This window comes from Oncorhynchus mykiss, chromosome 17, assembly GCF_013265735.2.
Source record: "Oncorhynchus mykiss isolate Arlee chromosome 17, USDA_OmykA_1.1, whole genome shotgun sequence".
NCBI classification, from domain to species: Eukaryota; Metazoa; Chordata; class Actinopteri; order Salmoniformes; family Salmonidae; genus Oncorhynchus; species Oncorhynchus mykiss.
In genome coordinates this window covers 41,671,114-41,692,903 of record NC_048581.1, presented here as the reverse complement: position 1 = coordinate 41,692,903, position 21,790 = coordinate 41,671,114, and the positions used below count along the sequence as shown (strand labels likewise).

Sequence of the window (21,790 nt, the reverse complement as noted above, 5' to 3'; positions counted from 1 at the left end):
GAGACAGCATTAGCCCTTAGAGTTGCAAAATGATGGTAACCTTCTGGTAAAACTCACAGGTTTTCCAAAAATCCTGGTTGGAAGATTTCCAGAATAAGAAGGGAATAAGCAGGAAACAACACCTACTGTAATGCAATCAAATCAACATTAATCACAGTAGCTTCACAACATGGCCTCAAAACACTGACTTGCCTCAACCCCTCCAGGGAGTATGGCACTTGATTTATGAGTCCCAACAAGAACAATGCAGCTGGGGGGGAAGCCTGGTGTGCTAGCTAGCTACTCCATCAGTGTTATCAACTCTGCTGAAGGAATGCCTTCCTCTGGGCTCTTTTCCCCCAGCCACACTCGTGTGTTACCCCTCAACATCCCTCTTTCCCTCCATCCCACCACCCAAAACCTAACCTTAGATGAATGACTACCCAGAACCACCCGGGAGTCTCCCAGGACAACAAAACATAGTCTTCAAAGCAACAACACAAAGAAATCAGAAGGTCTCCAAATAAACAGTGGAGTTTCTGGTTTTGATTTGGTCTGTCCTTTGTAGTGTAGTGTGTGGTGTGTGTGCGTGTGTGTGCGTGTGTATGTGGGAGGAAAGGTCTGGTGGTCTTGTACATGGAGTTGCCATGGGAGTTTGTTTCAAGCCACTCTAGGTTTTTGTTTACCTGTACTGAAACACATGAAAGAAAACAGAGTCGTCACATGTATTCCATTGTTAGAATACCAGTGTTTCAGTCTTACTTTCTGACAACAACGGTAGCAGGCTGAAGCTGGAACAGACTGACATTTCGTCCAAGCTTAGGGGAATGATTCTGCTACAAAATACATAGCAAGAAAGTATAAATATAACAAATATACAAAACTCTCTTTGAAGTTCAATGTGGATTCTATAAACCTGCTTTGCTATAGGGCCATATTCTCATCTCTCAAGTTTTTATCTTGAGTCTCCTCTTTTGGGTCGTATTCATTAGGATCAAACAGAAGAAAACTGGACGTAAGAATCCAATAAGAAACGCTCATTTCAGTTTTCCATTGCTACAATGCATACTCATGAATATGACTCTTAACAGTGGTCCTGCATTCCCCTGTCAGTAAGTCAATGCAGTTCCTTCATTAGCCCCCCCTCCCAGCTCCACAACATGCACCTTAAACTCTAACCTCTGACAGAGCAAGGTCAATTTCACGCTGCTTTGAAAGCCATCAAGTCCTACTGAGTCAAGCATACTTTGGGTACCGAAGAACTGGGGAATGTGTGGAGCACAGACGCACACACATGGAACACACGGACGCACACGTGCAGACACACACAAACACACACAAGAGCGTGCTGGTTCGGGCCGCGGTGTGGGTGTGTGGGTAGGAGGAAGGGGCCTGACCTCCAGAGAGGAGAGAGAGAGGAGGAGAGAGAGAGATTGCTGACGCCAGGCACCCAGACCGCAGCTAATGGAGAACAGGCGTGGAGGAGGACAGACGGGCACTGCTACGGACACCCACCTGGAAATGACAGGACCCCACTCACTGGGCTCCAAGTCAGAGGGCCATCATGATGGAGAGATCAGAGAGAAAAAGAAAGCGAGAGGGAGGGAGGTACAGCGGCTTGCGAAAGTATTTACCACCCTTGGCATTTTTCCTATTTTGTTGCCTTACAACATGGAATTAAAATTGTTTTTGGGGGGGTTTGTATCATTTGATTTACACAACATGCCTACCACGTTGAAGGTGCAAAATATTTTTATTGTGAAACAAACAATAAATAAGACAAAGAAACCTGAACATTTGAGCGTGCATAACTATTCACTCCCCCAAAGTCAATACTTTGTAGAGCCACCTTTTTCAGCAATTACAGCTGCAAGTCTCTTGGAGTATGTCTCTATAAGCTTGGCACATCTAGCCACTGGGATTTTTGCCCATTCTTCAAGGCAAAACTGCCTAAAATGTTTCCCCTTAAACCACTCGAGTGTTGCATTAGCAGTATGCTTAGGGTCATTGTCCTGCTGGAAGGTGAACCTCCTTCCCAGTCTCAAATCTCTGGAAGACTGAAACAGGTTTCCCTCAAGAATTTCCCTATATTTAGAGCCATCCATCATTCCATCAATTCTGACCAGTTTACCAGTCCTTGCTGATGAAAAACATGTTCTCAGAGTGATGAGAGGTGTTGGGTGTGCGTGCGCCAGACATAGCGTTTTCCTTGATGGCCAAAAAGCAAATTTAAAAAAAAAATATATATATATATATTTTAAATTTGTACCCCTTTTTCTCCCCAATTTCGTGGTATCCAATTGTTTTAGTAGCTACTATCTTGTCTCATCGCTACAACTCCCGTACGGGCTCGGGAGAGACGAAGGTTGAAAGTTATGCGTCCTCTGATACACAACCCAACCGTACTGCTTCTTAACACAGCGTGCATCCAACCCGGAAGCCAGCCGCACCAATGTGTCAGAGGAAACACCGTGCACCTGGCAACCTTGGTTAGCGCGTACGGTGCCCGTCCGCCACAGGAGTCGCTGGTGCGCGATGAGACAAGGATATCCCTACCGGCCAAGCCCTCCCTAACCCGGACGACGCTAGGCCAATTGTGCGTCGCCCCATGGACCTCCCGGTCGCGGCCGGTTACGACAGAGCCAGCTGGCGCTGCAGTACAGCGCCCTTAACCACTGCGCCACCCGGGAGGCCAAAAAGTGCCATTTTTGTCTCATCTGACCAGAGTACCTTCCATATGTTTGGGGGAGTCTCCCACATGCCTTTTGGCGAACACCAAACATGTTTGCTTATTTTTTCTGGAAATTCTTCTGTAAAGCCCAGCTCTGTGGAGTATATGGCTTAAAATTGTCCTTTGGACACATACTCCAATCTCAGCTGTGGAGCTTTGCAGCTCCTTCAGGGTTATCTTTGGCCTCTTTGTTGCCTGTCTGATTAATGCCCTCCTTGCCTGGTCCGTGAGTTTTGGTGGGCGGCCCTCTCTTGGCAGGTTTGTTGTGGTGCTATATTCTTTCCATTTTTTAAATAATGGATTTAATGGTGCTCCGTGGGATGTTCAAAGTTTTGGATATTTTTTTATAACCCAACCCTAATCTGTACTTCTCCACAACTTTGTCCCTGACCTGTTTGGAGAGCTCCTTAGTCCTCATAGTGCCGCTTGCTTGGTGGTGCCCCTTGCTTAGTGGTGTTGCAGACTCCGGGGCCTTTCAGAACAGGTGTATATATACTAAGATCATGTGACAGATCATGTGACACTTAGATTGCACATAGGTGGACTGTATTTAACTAATTATGTGACTTCTGAAGGTAATTGGTTGCACCAGATCTTATTTAGGGGTTTCATAGCAAAGGGGGTGAATACAAATGCACGCACCACTTTAACGTTTTACATTTTTTTAAACATTTTTTGAAATAAGTTATTGTTTTCATTTCACTTCACCAATTTGGACTATTTTGTGTATGTCCATTACATGAAATCCAAATAAAAATCAATTTAAATTACAGGTTGTAATGCAACAAAAACAAAATAGGATAAACACCCAGAGGGGTGAATACTTTTGTAAGGCACTCTAGGAGAAAGGACTGGCCACTGAAAAAAGGATAGATCTCAGCAAAAGAGAGAGGTAAAGTGAGTGTGTATGTGTGAGAGTGAGAAATAGAGGGAGGGAGACAGTAAGTAGGAATGAAAGAGGGTAGGATGGCTAGCCATTTGTAAAGTAGAGAAGAGATCAGAGCGAAAGGCACAAAGAGAGGTGGAGTACTGACCTTGTATGTGTGTGTATTTGGGTGTTTGTGTGCCAGTATGTGTGCATGCAATCGTCTGTGTCCGTCTGTATTCATCAAGATCTCATTGTTTTTCATTTGAAACTCGAAGTACGCATGTCTATTTAATACCCATTCATTCTGCTTGGTTAGATGGTTAAAACAATTCAAAGGTTAACAGTTTAGGCATTATTTCAGAGTGGTTAAGGCAAGGGCTCTGGTTTGGGGAAGGCTCTGCAAAACTACCGACCTCATACCATCAAGTATCATCAAGTATTCTCACGGCTTGCTAGAGTATTCTGAACTGCCGTAGCGCAGTGGTCTGAGCAGCGCACTTTGGCTCCAAGCATCACCAGTTCCCGCCCAGTGCTGGGTAATTGTTTTTGTGTGTGTGTGCAAGTTTTCATGTGTTTGTGTGTTAGGGTTTAATATTTTCCAGATAATCAACACATTCTTCCTCCTGAGAAAATGTAGAGAAATTACCAGACATCCTGGTATTACCGTGAAAACCAGCAGTGCTATTTGAAAGCATTCACTGACTGTACAAAACATCTTCCTTATATTGAGTTGCACCCGCTTTTGCCCTCGGAACAGTTTACATTTGTTGGGGTATGGACTCTACAATGTGTTAAAAGCATTCCACAGGGATGCTGACCCATGTTGACTCCAACACTTCCCATAGTTGTGTCATGTTGGCTGGATGTCCTTTTGGCGGTGAACCATTCTTGATACACATGGGAACCTGTGAAAAACCCAGCAGCATTGCAGATCTTGACACAATCAAACCGGGGCGCCTGGCACCTACTACAAACCCCGTTCAAAGGTACTGAAAACGTTTGTCTTGCCCATTCGCCCTCTGAAAAGCACACATACACAATCCATGTCTCAATTGTCTCAAGGCTTAAAAATCCTTCTTTAACCTGTCTCCTCCCCTTCATCTCCACTGATTGAAGTGGATTTACAGTAACAAGTGACATCAATAAGGGATCATACTGTAGCTTTCACCTGGTCGTCAGTCTATGTCATGGAAAGAGCAGGTGCTCCTAATGTTTTATACACTCAGTGTCTGGAGAGACATGAAAATAGCTGTGCAGCTCCCCATACAACCTGGCAGAGCTTGAGAGGATCTGCAGAGAAGAATGGGAGAAACTCCCCAAATACAGGTGTGCCAAGCTTGTAGCGCCATTCCCAGGAATACTCGAGGCTGTTATCGCTGCTTCAACAAAGTACTGAGTAAAGGGTCTAAAATACTTATGTAAATGTGATACTTTAAATAAATAAAATAACTTCTAAAAACCTGCTTTTGCTTTGTCATTATGGGGAATTGTGTGTAGATTGATGAGGGAAAAAACACAATTGAATCCATTTCAGAATAAGGCTGTAACATAACAAAATGTGGAAAAAGTCAAGGGGTCTGGATACTTTCTGAATGCATTGTACAATACTCATTTCCCTCCCTATATCGCAATTCAACCTCAGTCCAACCTACCTAAAGGTTATGGAAAATTTGCTCTTTCAGTATTTCTCCAGTTGGTTTCCTGAAGGAGAAAGCCTCTACTTCAATGTCAAATATAATAAAACAAAAACACTACAGTGAATACTACAGTAAAGTCCGCAAAAACACTATACTATAGTATTTATAGCATACTATAGTATTTTTTTTTATGTGGGCATTTAGTAAGCATACACATTTATAGAAGCCATGCAAGTAGCCTAAATGATGTTTTCTATTGGGGACTTTATGTTGAGTAAATATGGTAGGCTGCTAGCGTTGTGATGACTGGTCTAATGTAACCTATGAATGAAGCCAGAGAGTTTATGTCACACATGCTTATTTTGTATTTTTCCATCAGCTAATTTGCTCCTCTCTTTCTCGGCATATCCTCTCACCAGTTGTGATGTGTTCAAGGGATTCTTGGGGAGGGTAGGCTATGGCCATCCTTTTTTTTTTTTAAGCTCTGATCTGATGTTTCCTGTACGCCTACATCTGTTTGCAATGGCATGGTAGGAGAACCTGTAGGACGCACCGACCTTGTGCAAGTAAAAACGGTAGGCTACAACAGCACACACACTCACACTGAGCGTTAATTATGCAGATAGCAAAGCAGAGAAGTCAGATTTAGACATTGTATATCATTTAACAGTTCCATTTCCCCGGCTGTTCATAGAAATAATGTATTATAATTGACTAGTTTCTCAACATTATTTATCTCGGGAAACGAGTATGGGTTTGGGGAGGATATCCCAGTAAAACTTGGTAATCCGGTTACCGATATTAAACCCTAGTGTGTGTGTGTGTGTGTGTGTGTGTGTGTGTGACTGACCGGGTGTGGAGTAACTGTAGAGGCCCTGGCTGGGGGGAGTGCTACTGAAGTTGGAGTAGCTCAGCAGACTGTTCTGTCCTGGAGAGTGGCTGAGGCCATCTTCTGTCTTAATGTCTGCAGAGGAAAGGACATAAGGAGATAAATGATCTACACTGGATTCAGTTACTGAAACTGGTTACACTGTATTTTACAGAGAGACATGCTGTAAAACTGGGTGTGTTGTAAAATGCGGGCAGCATTAAATCAGTTTGCGAGCCACATTTGGCCTGCGGGCCTGTAGTTGGAGACCCTGGTGTAAATAGATGCGGAGTTGTGGTTCCTATTCACGGTGCCTTAGATGCATACTTTCAAGACAACTTTTAAACAGTCATATCCCCACCTCTTCACCCCCCGTATTGAATGATATGACAGTACTTACTGTATGAGGGCATGCTGTAGCCCTGGGTGTGGTATGTATACGGTGTGTAGGGTCCCGCAGACTGGAGGGCAGGGCTGTACTGGGTCTGTCCGTACGCCGCCATGACAGCTCTTAGGTCAGCTGATCTAGAAGGAGGAATTAAAGACTGGTAAGTTGCTAAGCAACATGGGGACAATATGTATTGTCCAAATTGCCATGTTGGCTGCTTAGCCTATGCTATGCTAAGCTATGACTAAGAATTGTCACACATCAGATGGCGTCACTCCTACAGGACGCTCGTCCCTCAACCAATCTGTCTTGTAGGACCTGGAACTCATATCGAATATTGACAATTCAAAAAAGTAAAACATAGTTCCAAATTTCACAATATCACTGCACTCTCGTATGACTCTCCATGAAATAGACAAAATAACTAGCAAGCTAAATTATTACAAACGCTGTGGCAGTGATTTAATAGTTTGCATGTGAATATAAAAAAAAAGCAGGTGTCGATTTGCGGCACAAATTCTGGTCACCAGTGCAGTGACTTGATCCGCTGTGTTGCTAACTGTTGTAGTTAGCTACTTTACTGACACAGTTAGCTAGCTAGTTAGCTAGCACTTCCTTCACTTACATAAAAAGCTTGCTTAGCCTGTTTAAATTACCCTGAAGTTGTAGACATGTAGCCCCACAATTAAGCTGGACTGACTATTATCAGAAATCAGCCCGTAGATCAGCATGTTTCTCCGCGATCGTATCGTTAGGTCAGCTGAGCACAGTCAGCAGCTGATTCGGGAGGCTACTGCAATGACTCATGGCAGAAGAACAGCTGCTTCATGAAAACTCATAATATTGTAAGCATTGGCACTACTAGCTACAGTAGCTTGCTAGCTAGCTTTTGTTGGAAGATTCAACATTGTGTGTGCAGCATTGTGAGTGCAGTAGGTAGCTGGTTGGTTGGTTAGCAGCATCATTGCAGTCAAAGATGATTTCAGTGACTGGCTCAGCTAAAGTTATCAAGGTAACGTTAATTTTGGACATTTTATGCTAGCTTTTGTGCCATAGTCAAACTTCAGAAATACTGCTCATTGAAGCACTATAAGTTCTTAGCTATATGTAAAAGACTTCCTCACCACAAAAGCATCAACCTTATTGGCATATTTATTGTTTTAGCTTATATTATTTCAAACAGTTTTGATGCAGAAATGGGGTTCAGCAGATGATGTCACCTTGGTAATATTTTAAAATGGTAGACAGCACTTTGTAGCATAACTACTTTTGAGCTATCCTATTACCATTTGCAAGATACAAGACAGATCAGTGCAGGCGAAATCAACGTGCTATCTAACGTAAGACAATGATGACTAAAATCTGAACAACACTCACTTGCAGATGAAGGAAGAGTCTGGTATGGAGTCGTAGTGTCCCTAGAATAGAAAACAAATGAAAGAAACAGAGAAACATGTATAAATACCAATAAAAAAGATATACTCACTGAGAAATGAAAAGGGTAATAAATAACTTGAGATATGATTTCACAGTGATAAAAGGCTTTATACGATTCCAATTTCAACACTTAACCATAATGCCATAGTATGACATTTGATAAAACCAGTCTGATCCCACAGTGACTGTACATATATACCCCAACCAGAAGCCATGGATTACAGGCAACATTCACACTGAGCTAAAGGGTAGAGCTTCCGCTTTCAAGGAGTGAAACTCAACCCAGAAGCTTATAAGAAGCTCTTACTTTAAAAAAAAAAAATGTTCTTAAAACTGCATTGTTGGATGATAAGGGCATGTAAGTAAGTATTTCACTAAGGCGCATGTGACCAATACAAATGATTTGTTTTGATTCCACTGTTTAAGTTATGTTAAATACCTGCTGTTTCTTTAAAAGAAAATACAGTGTGTTACAGCCTTAATATATAAAAAAAAATACATTCAGGTCTTATGTCACTGGCCTACACACAATACCCCATAATGTCAACATGGAATTATGCTTTTAGAATTTTTTACTAATTAATAAAAAATTAAAAGTTGAAATGTCTTGAGTCAATAAGTATTCAACCCCTTTGTTATGGCAAGCCTAAATAAGTTCAAGAGTAAATTAAATAGTGCTTAACAAGTCACACCCCTGAGTGAACAGAATCACCTCTGCCAGCAGTTACTGCTTTGAGTCTTTCTAGGTAATTCTTTAAGAGCTTTGCACACCTGGATTGTACAATATTTGCACATTATTCTTTTAAAATGTCCTAAAACTCTGTCCAGTTGATTGTACTTTTGAGATATTTCTGTATTTCATTTTCAATAAATGTGCAAATTCTTTTAAAAACATGTCATTATGGGGTATATTGTGTAGATGGGTGAGATTTTTTTTTTTTTTATCCATGTTGAATTCTGGCTGTAACGCAACAAAATGTGGAATAAGTCAAGGGGTATGAATACTTTCTGAAGGCACTGTATATTTTGCAAATGTCTACTTACTTGACTCAGTAAAGAGAGGGTTTTCTTCCCTGGCAAGGGTGTCACTCAAGGTCCTCGCCGTCAGCTTTCCTGTGGAAACAATAGTGAATAAGCATTAGAAGTATGCGGCTGACTGACACAAAGCAACATGCCTCGGGCACTGACTTACTCAAAAGTTGGAACAGAACTCAAATTTGGGCCAAAAGAGCAGGGGGATAATTATCGTACTTGGAGAGTTCACAGAGTGATTTAGGTTTAGGAAAGAATGGAGTTTTTGACAGGGAAAAAGAGACTGACAGACAGGCTGACAGACAGGCATGCTACAAGTCGGAGAGAGCTGACGAGGTTGATACAGTATAAGAATGCACCATAAGATATGCCACTGACAGACAACAGTCAAATTACACCCGTTTCTTCTTCCTCGTCAGTCAAAATGGCTGTTTGTTAGTAAGAGCTTGACGGATTACATAGTTTCCTGGAAAAGCACAGAAGAATTCCCCACTTCTTTGCTTCTCTCTCTGTCTCAACACCGTGGCACCTGTACAGAGGTGTCACATCACAATGACTGCGGAGAGGTAAACTAGGTCAAGTTAACTGCATAATCGGACAGAGCAGAGTTGCATGAAAAGCACTTACTTAGAATGACCTAGAAGCACACGTAAACTCAGGCATACTGTCACATTTATGTTGTACAGAAGTGTGAAATGCTAATATACACTAAGTACCAATATACAGTAACAGTCAAAAGTTACGTTCCTGTGGGCGGTCCTCATGAGAGCCAGTTTCATCATAGCGCTTGATGGTTTTTGCAACTGCACTTGAAGAAACTTTCAAAGTTCTTGACATTTTCTGGATGAACTGACCTTCATGTCTTTCTCTTTGCTTATTTGAGGTGTTCTTGCCATAATATGGACTTGGTATTTTACCAAATAGGCTGAATTTCTCTATACCCCCCTACCTTGTCACAACATAACTAATTGGCTCAACGCATTAAGAAGGAAAGAAATTCCACAAATTAACTTTTAACAAGGCACACCTGTTAATTGAAATGTATTCCAGGAGACTACATCATGAAGCTGGTTGAGAGAATGCCAAGAGTGTGCAAAGCTGTCATCGGGGTAAAGGGTGGCTACTTTGAAGAATCTAAAATCGAACATATATTTAGATTTGTTTAACACTTTTTTTGGTTACTGCATGATTTCATATGTGTTATTCCATAGTTTTGATGTCTTCACTATTATTCTACAATGTAGGAAATAAAGAAAAACCCTGGAATGAGTAGGTGTGCCCAAACTTTTGCCTGGTAATATATCCCAATTCAGTTTAGCATAATAAAACCTTTACCTTAATATATAGCTATCCTAATATATTTAATAAACAAATAACAATACACAAGCAGTAAAATGGACTACAATAGATAAGGATGGGAGTGTGTGTGTGTGAGAGTGAGAGTGAGGGAGGGAAGGACGGAGTTGAAGCCAACAAGCTATTCCTGGAGTCGTCCTGTCCCTACTGTTATCTCCCTAACCCCTTCTTCCTCTGTCCTTCTACAGGTATTCTGACCTTGAACTTAAGCATGGACCAGCCAGCTATACATTTGGGTTGGAGATCACATAAATGGAGGTGTGACAGAGGTGTGTCTTCAGATACACATGTTCTGACCTTGACTTAATTCCCTCATAATTCCACAACCTTTACACGCGAGGAAACAATGAATAAGGTCGAGTACCTGTCGGTCCCAAGTGGAAAAACACCTTTTTTTCTGATAGAAATAACACCATTATCCATGCACTGTAATTTAAAAACTAATAAGAGCTAGGCAAATTAGTAATCCGTTTTGAGAAGCAGATTTGTAAATACAAATAGAAATAGTTGTAGATTATTTTTCCTTATGATCGCTGGATACAAATGTGAAACCAGTCATATGGAAGCAAACTGAAAATCATATCAACATGTATTTTGGCCCTTTTTCCAGTACAGTGCTTCACTTTTCTTATTGATTTATTTTTACAATTTGTATCATGTTAAATAGTATCCATTATTGGTAGCCACCGTCAGTAATACTCACATACATTCATAACTGTCATTTTAGTGTTCATTTTCTTCCATTTCTAGCCTGTACATTTTGCATCATTCAATTCCTTTTACCTTTCTTTCCTCTATCAATAATTTGAGACATACAGTACATGTATGTAGCCTCTTTGAATTATTATGGAATGCAGATCACACATAGCCGTTTAAACCTGGAGCCTTGCGCATGGTTGAAGACGACTGGACCGTTGTCATTCCATTCCATGATTAGTGAGGATTATTAGGGTAGATTTATAGGACTATTGTTCATCCCCTATGGTACACTTTTCTCACGGATTGAACAATTGAATATGGTAACATTCAGGATGAATCAAATCACTGTATTTTTGTTTCATGAATATATTTTGTGCATAAAGACTCTCCAAACCTGTTTTTTATTTTTTATTATTCATAAATATTTTCGAAACCTAAATAATCTCCAAGATCAGAGTATTTTTAAGTCTACCAATTGCTGCTGTAACGGAGACGAATATGCATATATGGATTTCTTTCATTGAGCCCTAATATTCTCAACCCATTCTTTTGATACTATATACAGTATTAAAGGGACACCGTATTTGAAGGGATGGCTTTAGACACATTTACTGAAAGACCTAGCAAATTAAATTCCACAAGAAAATCTGATGGCCAGCAACTGGGAGGGTTTCAGCGGTTGAATTAAATGTATTCAGTGTGCGCAAGGGAACCATACCTGCAGAGCACATCACAGGCCTGCATAAGGTAAGTCTGAATACCAACCAGCGCTTAGGGCTGCAAAGGGTTGGCAACTTTCTGGGTAAATTTCCAGAATTTTTGGGAAATCTTCCATGGGACGTTAAGCCCGGGAATTTGGGGAATTTTGCTTAAATTCATCAAAAAAGTTACACATAAGGCAATTCTAGGTCTTGTGGCATATTTTGGTTAAACTATTACCAATTCAATGGAATTGCAACCCTCTGCATGCACAGTGCATTCTTCCATCACATGTGCAGTGCACTCTACCATCACATGTATAGCTGATTCTCAAGATCTTGCACACTAATGAGACGCTGTTGAGCCCACACTACTACACTGTCTGAGCCAAGGACTATACATGCTTTCTGGCAAGTTTTGATTACAATACTGGGTTGAGTGAATATATTTTATGACATACATGATTTTTTGTTAACTAGTAGTAGCCTACAGCAAAGTGTGTTTAAATCATTTCTAACTTGTTAATTTCTGCTAGATAGTTTTTGCTACCATGTAGGCTTTAGCTGGTTTGAGCCTGCTAACTGAGGAGTGTTTATTCACCTGTTTCCATACATGTTTCATTTTAAAACATTTATCTTACAAAGGAGTTGTTTATCTAACTGCTTAACTATTTATCTGTACTTTTATTTTATTTTTCACACAATTGTATTTGATTTTTGTTTTTACAAATTGTTTCTAATCTTTACAGGAAAATGCCATGGGCACTATCTGATGTGTGAAGACATTTCACTGTAGCTAATGTAGAAGGAAGAGCTGTGTACATTTGCAAATACTGTGTCAAATCACATGTGAAGAATGCAACAAAGATGCAGAGTCATCTGGCCATGTGCATCAAGTTCCCTCAACGCTCACAACAAGCAACATCTGACAAAAGGCCCTTTACTTGTTTACTCAATAGAGGAACGAAGTCAAAGAAATGCTGATGAATGTCTTGCTCAAGCTGTGTATGCAACTGGTTCACCTCTGATGCTCACAGGCAATGTGTATTGGAAGAGATTTCTGAATGTTCTTTGCCCAGCAAACACCCCTCCAATCAGACATGCTTTATCTACTCATTTGCTGGATGCAGAGTTCAACAGAGTTCAAGTGAAGGTCAAGCAAATCACAGAGAAAGCAGACTGTTTTGCAATCATCTCTGATGGGTGGTCGAATGTTTGTGGGCAAGGAATAATTAACTACATCATCTCTACCCCTCAACCAGTATTCTACAAGAGCACAGACACAAGGGACAACAGACACACCAGTCTCTACATTGCAGATGAGCTGAAGGAAGACATCAATGACCTTGGGCCACAGAAGGTATTTTCACTGGTGACAGACAATGCTACGAACATGAAGGCTGCTTGGTCTAAAGTGGAGGAGTCCTACCCTCACATCACACCCATTGCCTGTGCTGCTCATGCATTGAATCTGCTCCTCAAGGATATCATGGCACTGAAAACAATGGATACACTCTACAAGAGAGCCAAGAAATGGTTTGGTATGTGAAGGTTCATCAAGTTACAGCACCAATCTACCTCACCAAGCAAAGTGAGAAGAATTCCCAGCAACACCCGTTGGGGTGGTGTTGTCATCATGTTTGACAGTCTCCTGGAGGGGAAGGAGTCTCTCCAAGAAATGGACATATCACAGTCTGCCGATATGGACAGCCCCATCAAGAGGATCCTCCTGGATGATGTATTTTGGGAGAGAGTGGTAAGCAGCCTGAAACTCCTGAAACCTATAGCAGTAGCCATTGCACGGATTGAGGGAGACAATGCCATCCTGTCTGATGTTCGGACTCTGCTTACAGGTGTTCGAGAAGAAATCCGTACTGCCCTGCCCACTTCACTGTTACTCCAAGTAGAGGAAACTGCAGTTCTGAAATACATAAAAAAGCCGGAAGCATGAAGCACATGTTGGACCCCAAGTATGCTGGCAAGAGCATCCTGTCTGGTGCACTACTGTGCCTCGCCACGTTGGCCTGAATGAGGGCAAGGTTTTTAGCAGTCTGGCGAAGTACACTTCTAAGCAAGGGCTTTGGGATGAGATGCTATACGACAGTCGTGCCAACATATCTCATCAGCCACCTGGTCATCCTCCAAATCCCACCAACATCAGCCGCCTCAGAGTGCAACTGGTCCTTGTTTGGCAAATTTGAGGCTTTTTGAGCCTGACAACGAGTCATCCTCAACATGGTTGGAAAGTGACAGTGAAGATGAGGCCTCAGAGTCTGATGTTCAAGAGGTGGACATTGAGGATGTCCAGGGAGAAGACATGGAAGCCTGAGAGGAAGACAACCAAAGTTTTAGTTTCTAGACTATCATTTTACAGATGTATGTTGAAAACGTTTTTGGGAGTTGTGATGGATCATTGGGGATCATTCAATATTCCATTTCTTTTGTTGTTCAGTGAAATTATCCCATGTGAAGAGTCAACTCATTTATTTAAAGTTAAATTCGTAACTAAATTGTTTTTTGTTTTTTTTCTATTGGAAGGATTTAATCATTTGCAATTATGTCTACTTATGATAAGGTAAATATATCCAATGCAAAAAACATATACATTTAAATGGTATTAATATTAATTTGCATATATTTCCGTTAATTCCCATATATTCCCATTAATTCCCATATATTCCTGTTAATTCCCACGGAAAGTTTCCACCTCTGATTATTCCCTCAAATGTGTAACCCTACAAGCGCTTAAATCAAAATTATTAAAAAAGGAATAGATTAGAATAGAAGTCTGAAACCCTATGTGTTTCTAAGCACTGTTTTCAATCAAAACCTGTGTCCAGGTTTCCTTGGTAAGAAAAAATAAATAAACAAACATAGTGAAAAGGGGTTTGGATTCATGTAATTACTGTCTGAAAGAAATAGAGGCTGCGGTTCACTTACCCTCACCTTATGACCTTGGGGTAATCCCCGTCACCATCTTGAAGGGCCGTCCAAATGAATAGCCAAGCAAGGGAAGTTTGCAACGTAAGCCCCTCAGCCCCCGTTTTTAGTCGAGTTTGCGAATGTACAATTATGTTCAATCCGTGGCCTGAAACTACCCATAATTCAATTCGCAACGATTGTATTCCCGCTAAGAAAAGTCAGCCAAAACTTAAAAACAACATCAATGGAGAAGTCAACATGCAAGTGTAAGAAAGAACGAATACAAATAAGTTAGAAATTGTGCTACTAATGCACATGACGGCACAAACACGTCCCATAAATATGTTTTTGTTTGGTTATCTTTTGGAAATTGTATGAATTAAACATGTTTCTTTTTCAGAAGATCCAGGTAGGCAGGCTAACATTAGTTAGCTAAGTAATTTGCTAGCTATTATACAGTAGGCATATATTAATAATTATGTAGTTAATATAAGTAGACATGCAATCATAATTAACTATAGCGCATATAAAGCATCCACAAGCTACTGGTGGGGATGAGTAAGTGCTGCATTTCCGGCCCATTTAAAAAATCATTCCTTCCTCCCTTGCCCCTTGTCCTGCAAGTGTATACTCATCAGACGTCATGATACATCATCAAAAGTGTCCACTTAATTTGAGGGCTGAGGGGATAGGGTGTGTCTTTTAAGTGTTTGGACTGTAGCCAGAACCTCACTGCGTAACAACTTGAACATGCTCTCATCTTGCAGCTCAAGAAGATTGAATGACCTAACTTAAAAATGTGATGTAGCGCTATCCTCCCGACAGAGTACTACCTCCAATGTGTTTTCAGTCATTAGTTTTCCTGCCTTGATTTGACATATTATGTAACTGTAAATAAAATATAACAATTGTCACTTTTTCCCGTAAATTTCAAGACCCACTTTTCAATAAGTGGCTTGAAAACTGTTTTATTTACAAAGCAATTACATACGTGGATAAAGTGGAATTTCAATGTAGACATATCCGTGTTGGTACATAGCACTTACAACTGTTCAACCTGTGTGTGGCAATTAAGTTAAGATATTAACTGAGAATAACTGACGGTGAGAGAGAGAAAGGTTGAAAGCAAGAACGACAAAAATGAAGAGTAAAAGAGAGTGAGATGTATATATATAGGAAGAGAGTAGGAGAGAGTAAGGTTGAGAGTGAAAGAAAGGTTGAAAGTAAGAGCGAGTAAGGGGGTTCGTCATGGTTGAGGACAAAAAGCAACAGCTCTTTCCACTCCCCTGATGTTGACAGTGGTCTATTTAAGCAATAAGGCCCAAGGAGGTGTGGTATACAGCCAATATGCCACAGCTAAGGGCTGTTCTTAGGCACGACGCAGCGCGGACATGACACAACGTCTCAACACAGCCCTCAGCCCAAACCTGTGAGGTGCCTTATTGCAATTATTAACTGATTACCAATGTAATTAGAACAGTACAAATACATGTTTTGTCATACCTGTGGTATACGGCCTGATATACCATGCCTATCAGTCAATCAGCATTCAGGGCTCGAACCACCCGGTTTATAAGTGCCTTTAGGGCACCTCAATCTGGCCATGCAGAACACTTCTGCTCAATGTGGCCTCATCACCGACATAAGACTGACAGAGACAGAGGAGAGGCAAGACAGATAGGGACAAGAGGGATATTAGCAACCGCACAGCAGAATGAGATAGGGCCCCAGGGGATGAGAGAAAGAGGAGGGAGGGAAAGAGAGATAGAGGTCACGCGCACGAGAGAGAGAGAATGGAAAAAAGCTCAATTAAGACATCTCATCACGTAGAAAGAGAATAACAATTCTTATAACTAGAACATTTGAAAGAGGATTGGAGTTACATAGGTTATGACGCACAATATTGAACAGCAGACTTGACAAAAAAAGTCTGTGTAGGGTCTACTTTATATCTACAGAGGCTAAAGCTTTTCACATTAGCACATTAGCCCAAAAAATACATTGCACATAATGATGAAACATATGTTTTGGCAACTCCTGCTGACGCAGCCGACCTCCCAGCTTCTCCAAACACGGCGTCGTGAGTCATTGCAGTACAGGCTGTTTTCATAGTAAATCATAGTATTCCTACTGTGGAGAGGGCAAAGGACTCTAGAAAACCACTTATGTGCCTGTGTTAATGACCGAAAGGAAAACATAAACACGGTCAGACCGTAAATGTGTCAGGGAGCCAGGGTGATGTATGGTCAATAGTAGCTCTCGTAGTCGATAAACTGTATATTACCAAATGTTCCTGGACACCAAAACTACTGTTTTAATTAATAGAACGTTCCCATAAAATGAATGAATAAAGTAACACCCTTCACTATCCATGTCTAGGATTGTCTTTAAAAATGAGAAAATTCAATGATATAATACAACATCTGATGAAGATATAAACAAAAACATGCTATACTGTTCAAGTCTGGGAATGTTTTAAAATAATTTGTTTTTGCATACAGTTGAAGTCAGAAGTTTACATACACTTAGGTTGGAGTCATTAAAACTGGTTTTTCAACCACTCCACAAATGTCTGGCTAACAAACTATAGTTTTGGCAAGTCGGTTTGGACATCTACTTTGTGCATGACACAAGTCTTTTTTCCAACAATTGTTTACAGACAGATTATTTCACTTTAAATTCACTGAATTACAATTCCAGTGGGTCAGAAGTTTACATACACTAAATTGTCTTTGCCTTTAAACAGCTTGTAAAATTCCAGAAAATTACCCTTGGTAGCAATTTCCAAATGCCTGAAGGTACCACGTTCAAACAATAGCACGCAAGTGTAAACACCACGGGACCACGCAGACGTCATACCGCTCAGGAAGGAGAAGCGTCCTGTCTCTTAGAGAAGAACGTACTTTGGTGCGAAAAGTACAAATCAATCCCAGAACAACAGAAAAGGACCTTGTTAAGATGTTGGAAGAAACAGGTGCAACAGTATCTATATCCATAGTAAAATGAGTCCTATATCGACATGAAAGACATGAAACTGCACATTGGTACAAAGATCGTACTTTTTGGAGAAATGTCCTCTGGTCTGACGAAACAAAAAAATAACTGTTTGGCCTTAATGACCATCGTTATATTTGGAGGAAAAAGGGGGATGCTTGCAAGCCGAAGAACACCATCCCAACCATGAAGCACGGGGGTGGCAGCATCATGTTGTGGGGGTGCTTTGCTGCAGGAGGCTCTGGTGCACTTCAGAAAATAGATGGCATCATGAGGGAGGGAAATGATGTGGATATATTAAAGCAAAATCTCAAGACATCAGTCAGGAAGTTAAAGCTTGGTCACAAATGGGTCTTCCAAATGGACAATGACCTCAAGCATACTTCCAAAGTTGTGGCAAAATAGCTTAAGTACAACAAAGTCAAGGTATTGGAGTGGCCATCACAAAGCCCTGACCTCAATCCTATAGAAAATGTGTGGGCAGAACTGAAAATTCACTCAACTTATTGTGGAAGATAGTGGAAGGCTACCAAAAATGTTTGACCCAAGTTAAACAATTTTTAAGGCAATGCTACCAAATACTAATTGAGTGTATGTAAACTTCTGACCCACTGGGAATGTTATGAAATAAATAAAAGCTGAAATAAATAATTTTTTACTATTACTCTGACATTTCACATTCTTAAAATTAAGTGGTGATCCTAACTGACCTAAGACAGTGATTTTTAATATGATTAAATCTCAGGAATTGTGAAAAACAGAGTTGAAATGTATTTGGCTAAGGTGTATGTAAACTTCCGACTTCAACTGTATATACACTGCTCAAAAAAATAAAGGGAACACTTAAACAACACAATGTAACTCCAAGTCAATCACACTTCTGTGAAATCAAACTGTCCACTTAGGAAGCAAGACTGATTGACAATAAATGTCACATGCTGTTGTGCAAATGGAATAGACAACAGGTGGAAATTATAGGCAATTAGCAAGACACCCCCAATAAAGGAGTGGTTCTGCAGGTGGTGACCACAGGCCACTTCTCAGTTCCTATGCTTCCTGGCTGATGTTTTAGTCACTTTTGAATGCTGGCGGTGCTTTCACTCTAATGGTAGCATGAGACGGAGTCTACAACTGTTTAGGGAATTTTTATCAATAATGACTAATTATGTATACATTTCAATCAGGACTGACTAATCAGAATACGATTGTTACTGTATATATACTAATCAGAATACTATTATGTTACTGTATATGTACTAATCAGAATACTATTATGTTACTGTATATGTATGAATATTCTTTCTTAATCCTAGTACTGAATATAATGTGTGTAAATATAATCAATAATTAGAACAATGACTGTCTGTTCCTTGGTAGAAATGAATGAACTATATCTTCAGACTGGCTAGAATGCTTATCTACACAAGAAGACCTTGGCCCGGTCATAAATAATATTAAATTGGTAGGGAGACGATGTGAGAAGGCTTGAGATACTGTCTTTGTACCAGGGTGGGAGAAGAGATGGGACAGTTCGAAAACTAATGACGTAATTTTCAGTTTATAACCTGTGGTAAACTGTATCGTGTTCAGTACTCTCGTGAATAAACTCTGCTGTTTGACTTTAAGACTGGGCTCTGTCCATTATTATAAAATAAGGGTCTTGTTTAATTTTAATAGGGTATTAAAACATAGAGCAATTTAATTCCTGTAACAACAACCCACACAAGTGGCTCAGGTAGTGCAGCTCATCCAGGATGGCACATCAATGCGAGCTGTGGCAAGAAGGTTTGCTGTGTCTGTCAACGTAGTGTCCAGAGCATGGAGGCGCTACCAGGAGACAGGCAAGTACATCAGGAGACGTGGAGGAGGCAGTAGGAGGACAACAACCCAGCAGCAGGACCACTACCTCCGCCTTTGTGCAAGGAGGAGCAGGAGGAGCACTGCCAGAGCCCTGTAAAATAACCTCCAGCAGGCCACAAATGTGCATGTGTCTGCATAAACGGTCAGAAACAGACTCCATGAGGGTGGTATGAGGGCCCGACATCCACAGGTGGGGGGTTGTGCTTACAGCCCAACACCGTGCCGGACGTTTGCCATTTGCCAGAGAACACCAAGATTGGCAAATTCGCCACTGGCACACTGTGCTCTTCACAGATGAAACCAGGTTCACACTGAGCACATGGGACAGACGTGACACTCCGGAGACGCCGCGGGGGAACGTTCTGCTGCCTGCAACATCCTCCAGCATGACCGGTTTGGCGGTGGGTCAGTCATAGTGTGTGGTGGCATTTCTTTGGGGGGCCACACAGCCCTCCATGTGCTTGCCAGAGGTAGCCTGACTGCCATTAGGTACCGAGATGAGATCCTCAGACCCCTTGTGAGACCATATGCTGGTGTGGTTGGCCCTGGGTTCCTCCTAATGCAAGACAATGCTAGACCTCATGTGGCTGGAGTGTGTCAGCAGTTCCCTCAAGAGGAAGGAATTGATGCTATGGACTGGCCCGCCCGTTCCCCAGACCTGAATCCAATTGAGCACATCTGGGACATCATGTCTCGCTCCATCCACCAACAGACTGTCCAGGAGTTGGTGGATGCTTTAGTCCAGGTCTGGGAGGAGATCCCTCAGGATACCATCCGCCACCTCATCAGGAGCATGCCCAGGCGCATACAGGCACGTGGAGGCCACACACACTACTGAGCCTCATTTGGACTTGTTTTAAGTACATTACATCAAAGTTGGATCAGCCTGTAGTGTGGTTTTCCACTTTAATTTTGAGTGTGACTCCAAATCCAGACCTCCATGGTTTGATAAATTTGATTTCCATTTATCATTTTTGTGTGATTTTGTTGTCAGCACATTCAACTATGTAAAGAAAAAAGTATTTAATAAGAATATTTCATTCATTCAGATCTAGGATGTGTTATTTTAGTGTTCCCTTTATTTTTTTTGAGCAGTGTAAATACAGTACCAGTCGAAAGTTTGGACACACCTACTCATTCAAAGGTTTTTCTTTATTTTTTTCTATTTTCTACATTGTAAAATAATAGTGAAGGCATCAAAACTATGAAATAACACATATGGAATCATGTATTTGAGATTATTCAAAGTAGCCATCCTTTGCCTTGATGACTGATTTGCACACTTGTAACGGCTGATTTCTTCCTCTTCCTCTGAAGAGGTGTAGCAAGGATCGGACCAAGATGCGGCGTGGTAAGTGTCCATGGTTGTTTATTTAAAAAACATAAACTGAACACTATGAATACAAAAACAATAAAACGTGAACAAACCGAAACAGTACCGTGTGGCGACAAACACAGACACGGAAACAAACACCCACAAACAAACAGTGAAACCCAGACTACCTAAGTATGATTCTCAATCAGAGACAACTAACGACACCTGCCTCTGATTGAGAACCATACTAGGCCGAAACATAGAAATCCCAAAATTGTAGAAAAACAAACATAGACTGCCCACCCCAACTCACGCCCTGACCATACTAAATAACGACAAAACAAAGGAAATAAATGTCAGAACTTGACAGACCACTCCCCCCAAAGGTGCGGACACCGGCCGCAAAACCTGAACTATAGGGGAGGGTCTGGGAGGGCGTCTGTCCGCGGTGGCGGCTCTGGCGCGGAACGTGGACCCCACTTCACCACAGTCTTTCTCCGCCTCATTGTCCGCCTCCGTGGCCTCCTAACCACGGCGACCCTTGCCGCCGACCTCGGACTGGGGACTCTGGAAATGGGTCCCGAGTGGACGGGAGATTCCGGCAGCGCCGGACAGGCGGGAGACTCAGGCAGCGCCGGGGTGAAGGACGATTCCGGCAGCTCCGGAGTGAAGGGCGATTCCGGCATCGCCGGCGTGACAGGCAGCTCTGGCAGCTCCTGGCTGACTGGCGGATCTGGCCGCTCCTGGCGGCTCTGGCGGCTCTTGGCCAGAGAGTAAAATGTTGGTTTCATCAGACCAGAGAATCTTGTTTATCATGGTCTGACAGTATTTAGGTGCATTTTGGCAAACACCAAGCGGGCTGTCATGTGCCTTTTACTGAGGAGTGGCTTCCATCTGGCCCCTCTACCATAAAGTCCTGATTGGTGGAGTGCCACTGAGATAGTTGTCCTTCTGAAAGGTTCTCCCATCTCCACAGAGGAACTCTGGAGCTCTGTCAGAGTGATCA

General features: G+C 41.6%; 1 protein-coding gene and 1 non-coding gene across 2 annotated transcripts in view; one reads left to right on the top strand and one right to left on the bottom strand.

Moving 5' to 3' along the window:
• The window catches only part of LOC110493897 (eyes absent homolog 2), a 64,307-nt gene that overhangs the window by 13,277 nt on the left and 29,240 nt on the right, over positions 1-21,790 (bottom strand). The window contains exons 2-5 of the mRNA XM_021568477.2: positions 8,953-9,021; positions 7,849-7,889; positions 6,484-6,608; positions 6,066-6,179 (exon numbers count right to left, since the gene is read on the bottom strand). Coding sequence (XP_021424152.1) covers positions 6,066-6,179; positions 6,484-6,586 — 217 coding nt within the window. The 5' untranslated portion in view covers positions 6,587-6,608; positions 7,849-7,889; positions 8,953-9,021. The remainder of the gene's footprint in view (positions 1-6,065; positions 6,180-6,483; positions 6,609-7,848; positions 7,890-8,952; positions 9,022-21,790) is intronic.
• On the top strand, positions 5,243-5,297 carry LOC118940655. Its single transcript, XR_005037242.1, has one exon. It is a non-coding gene; the product is annotated as a U7 small nuclear RNA (small nuclear RNA).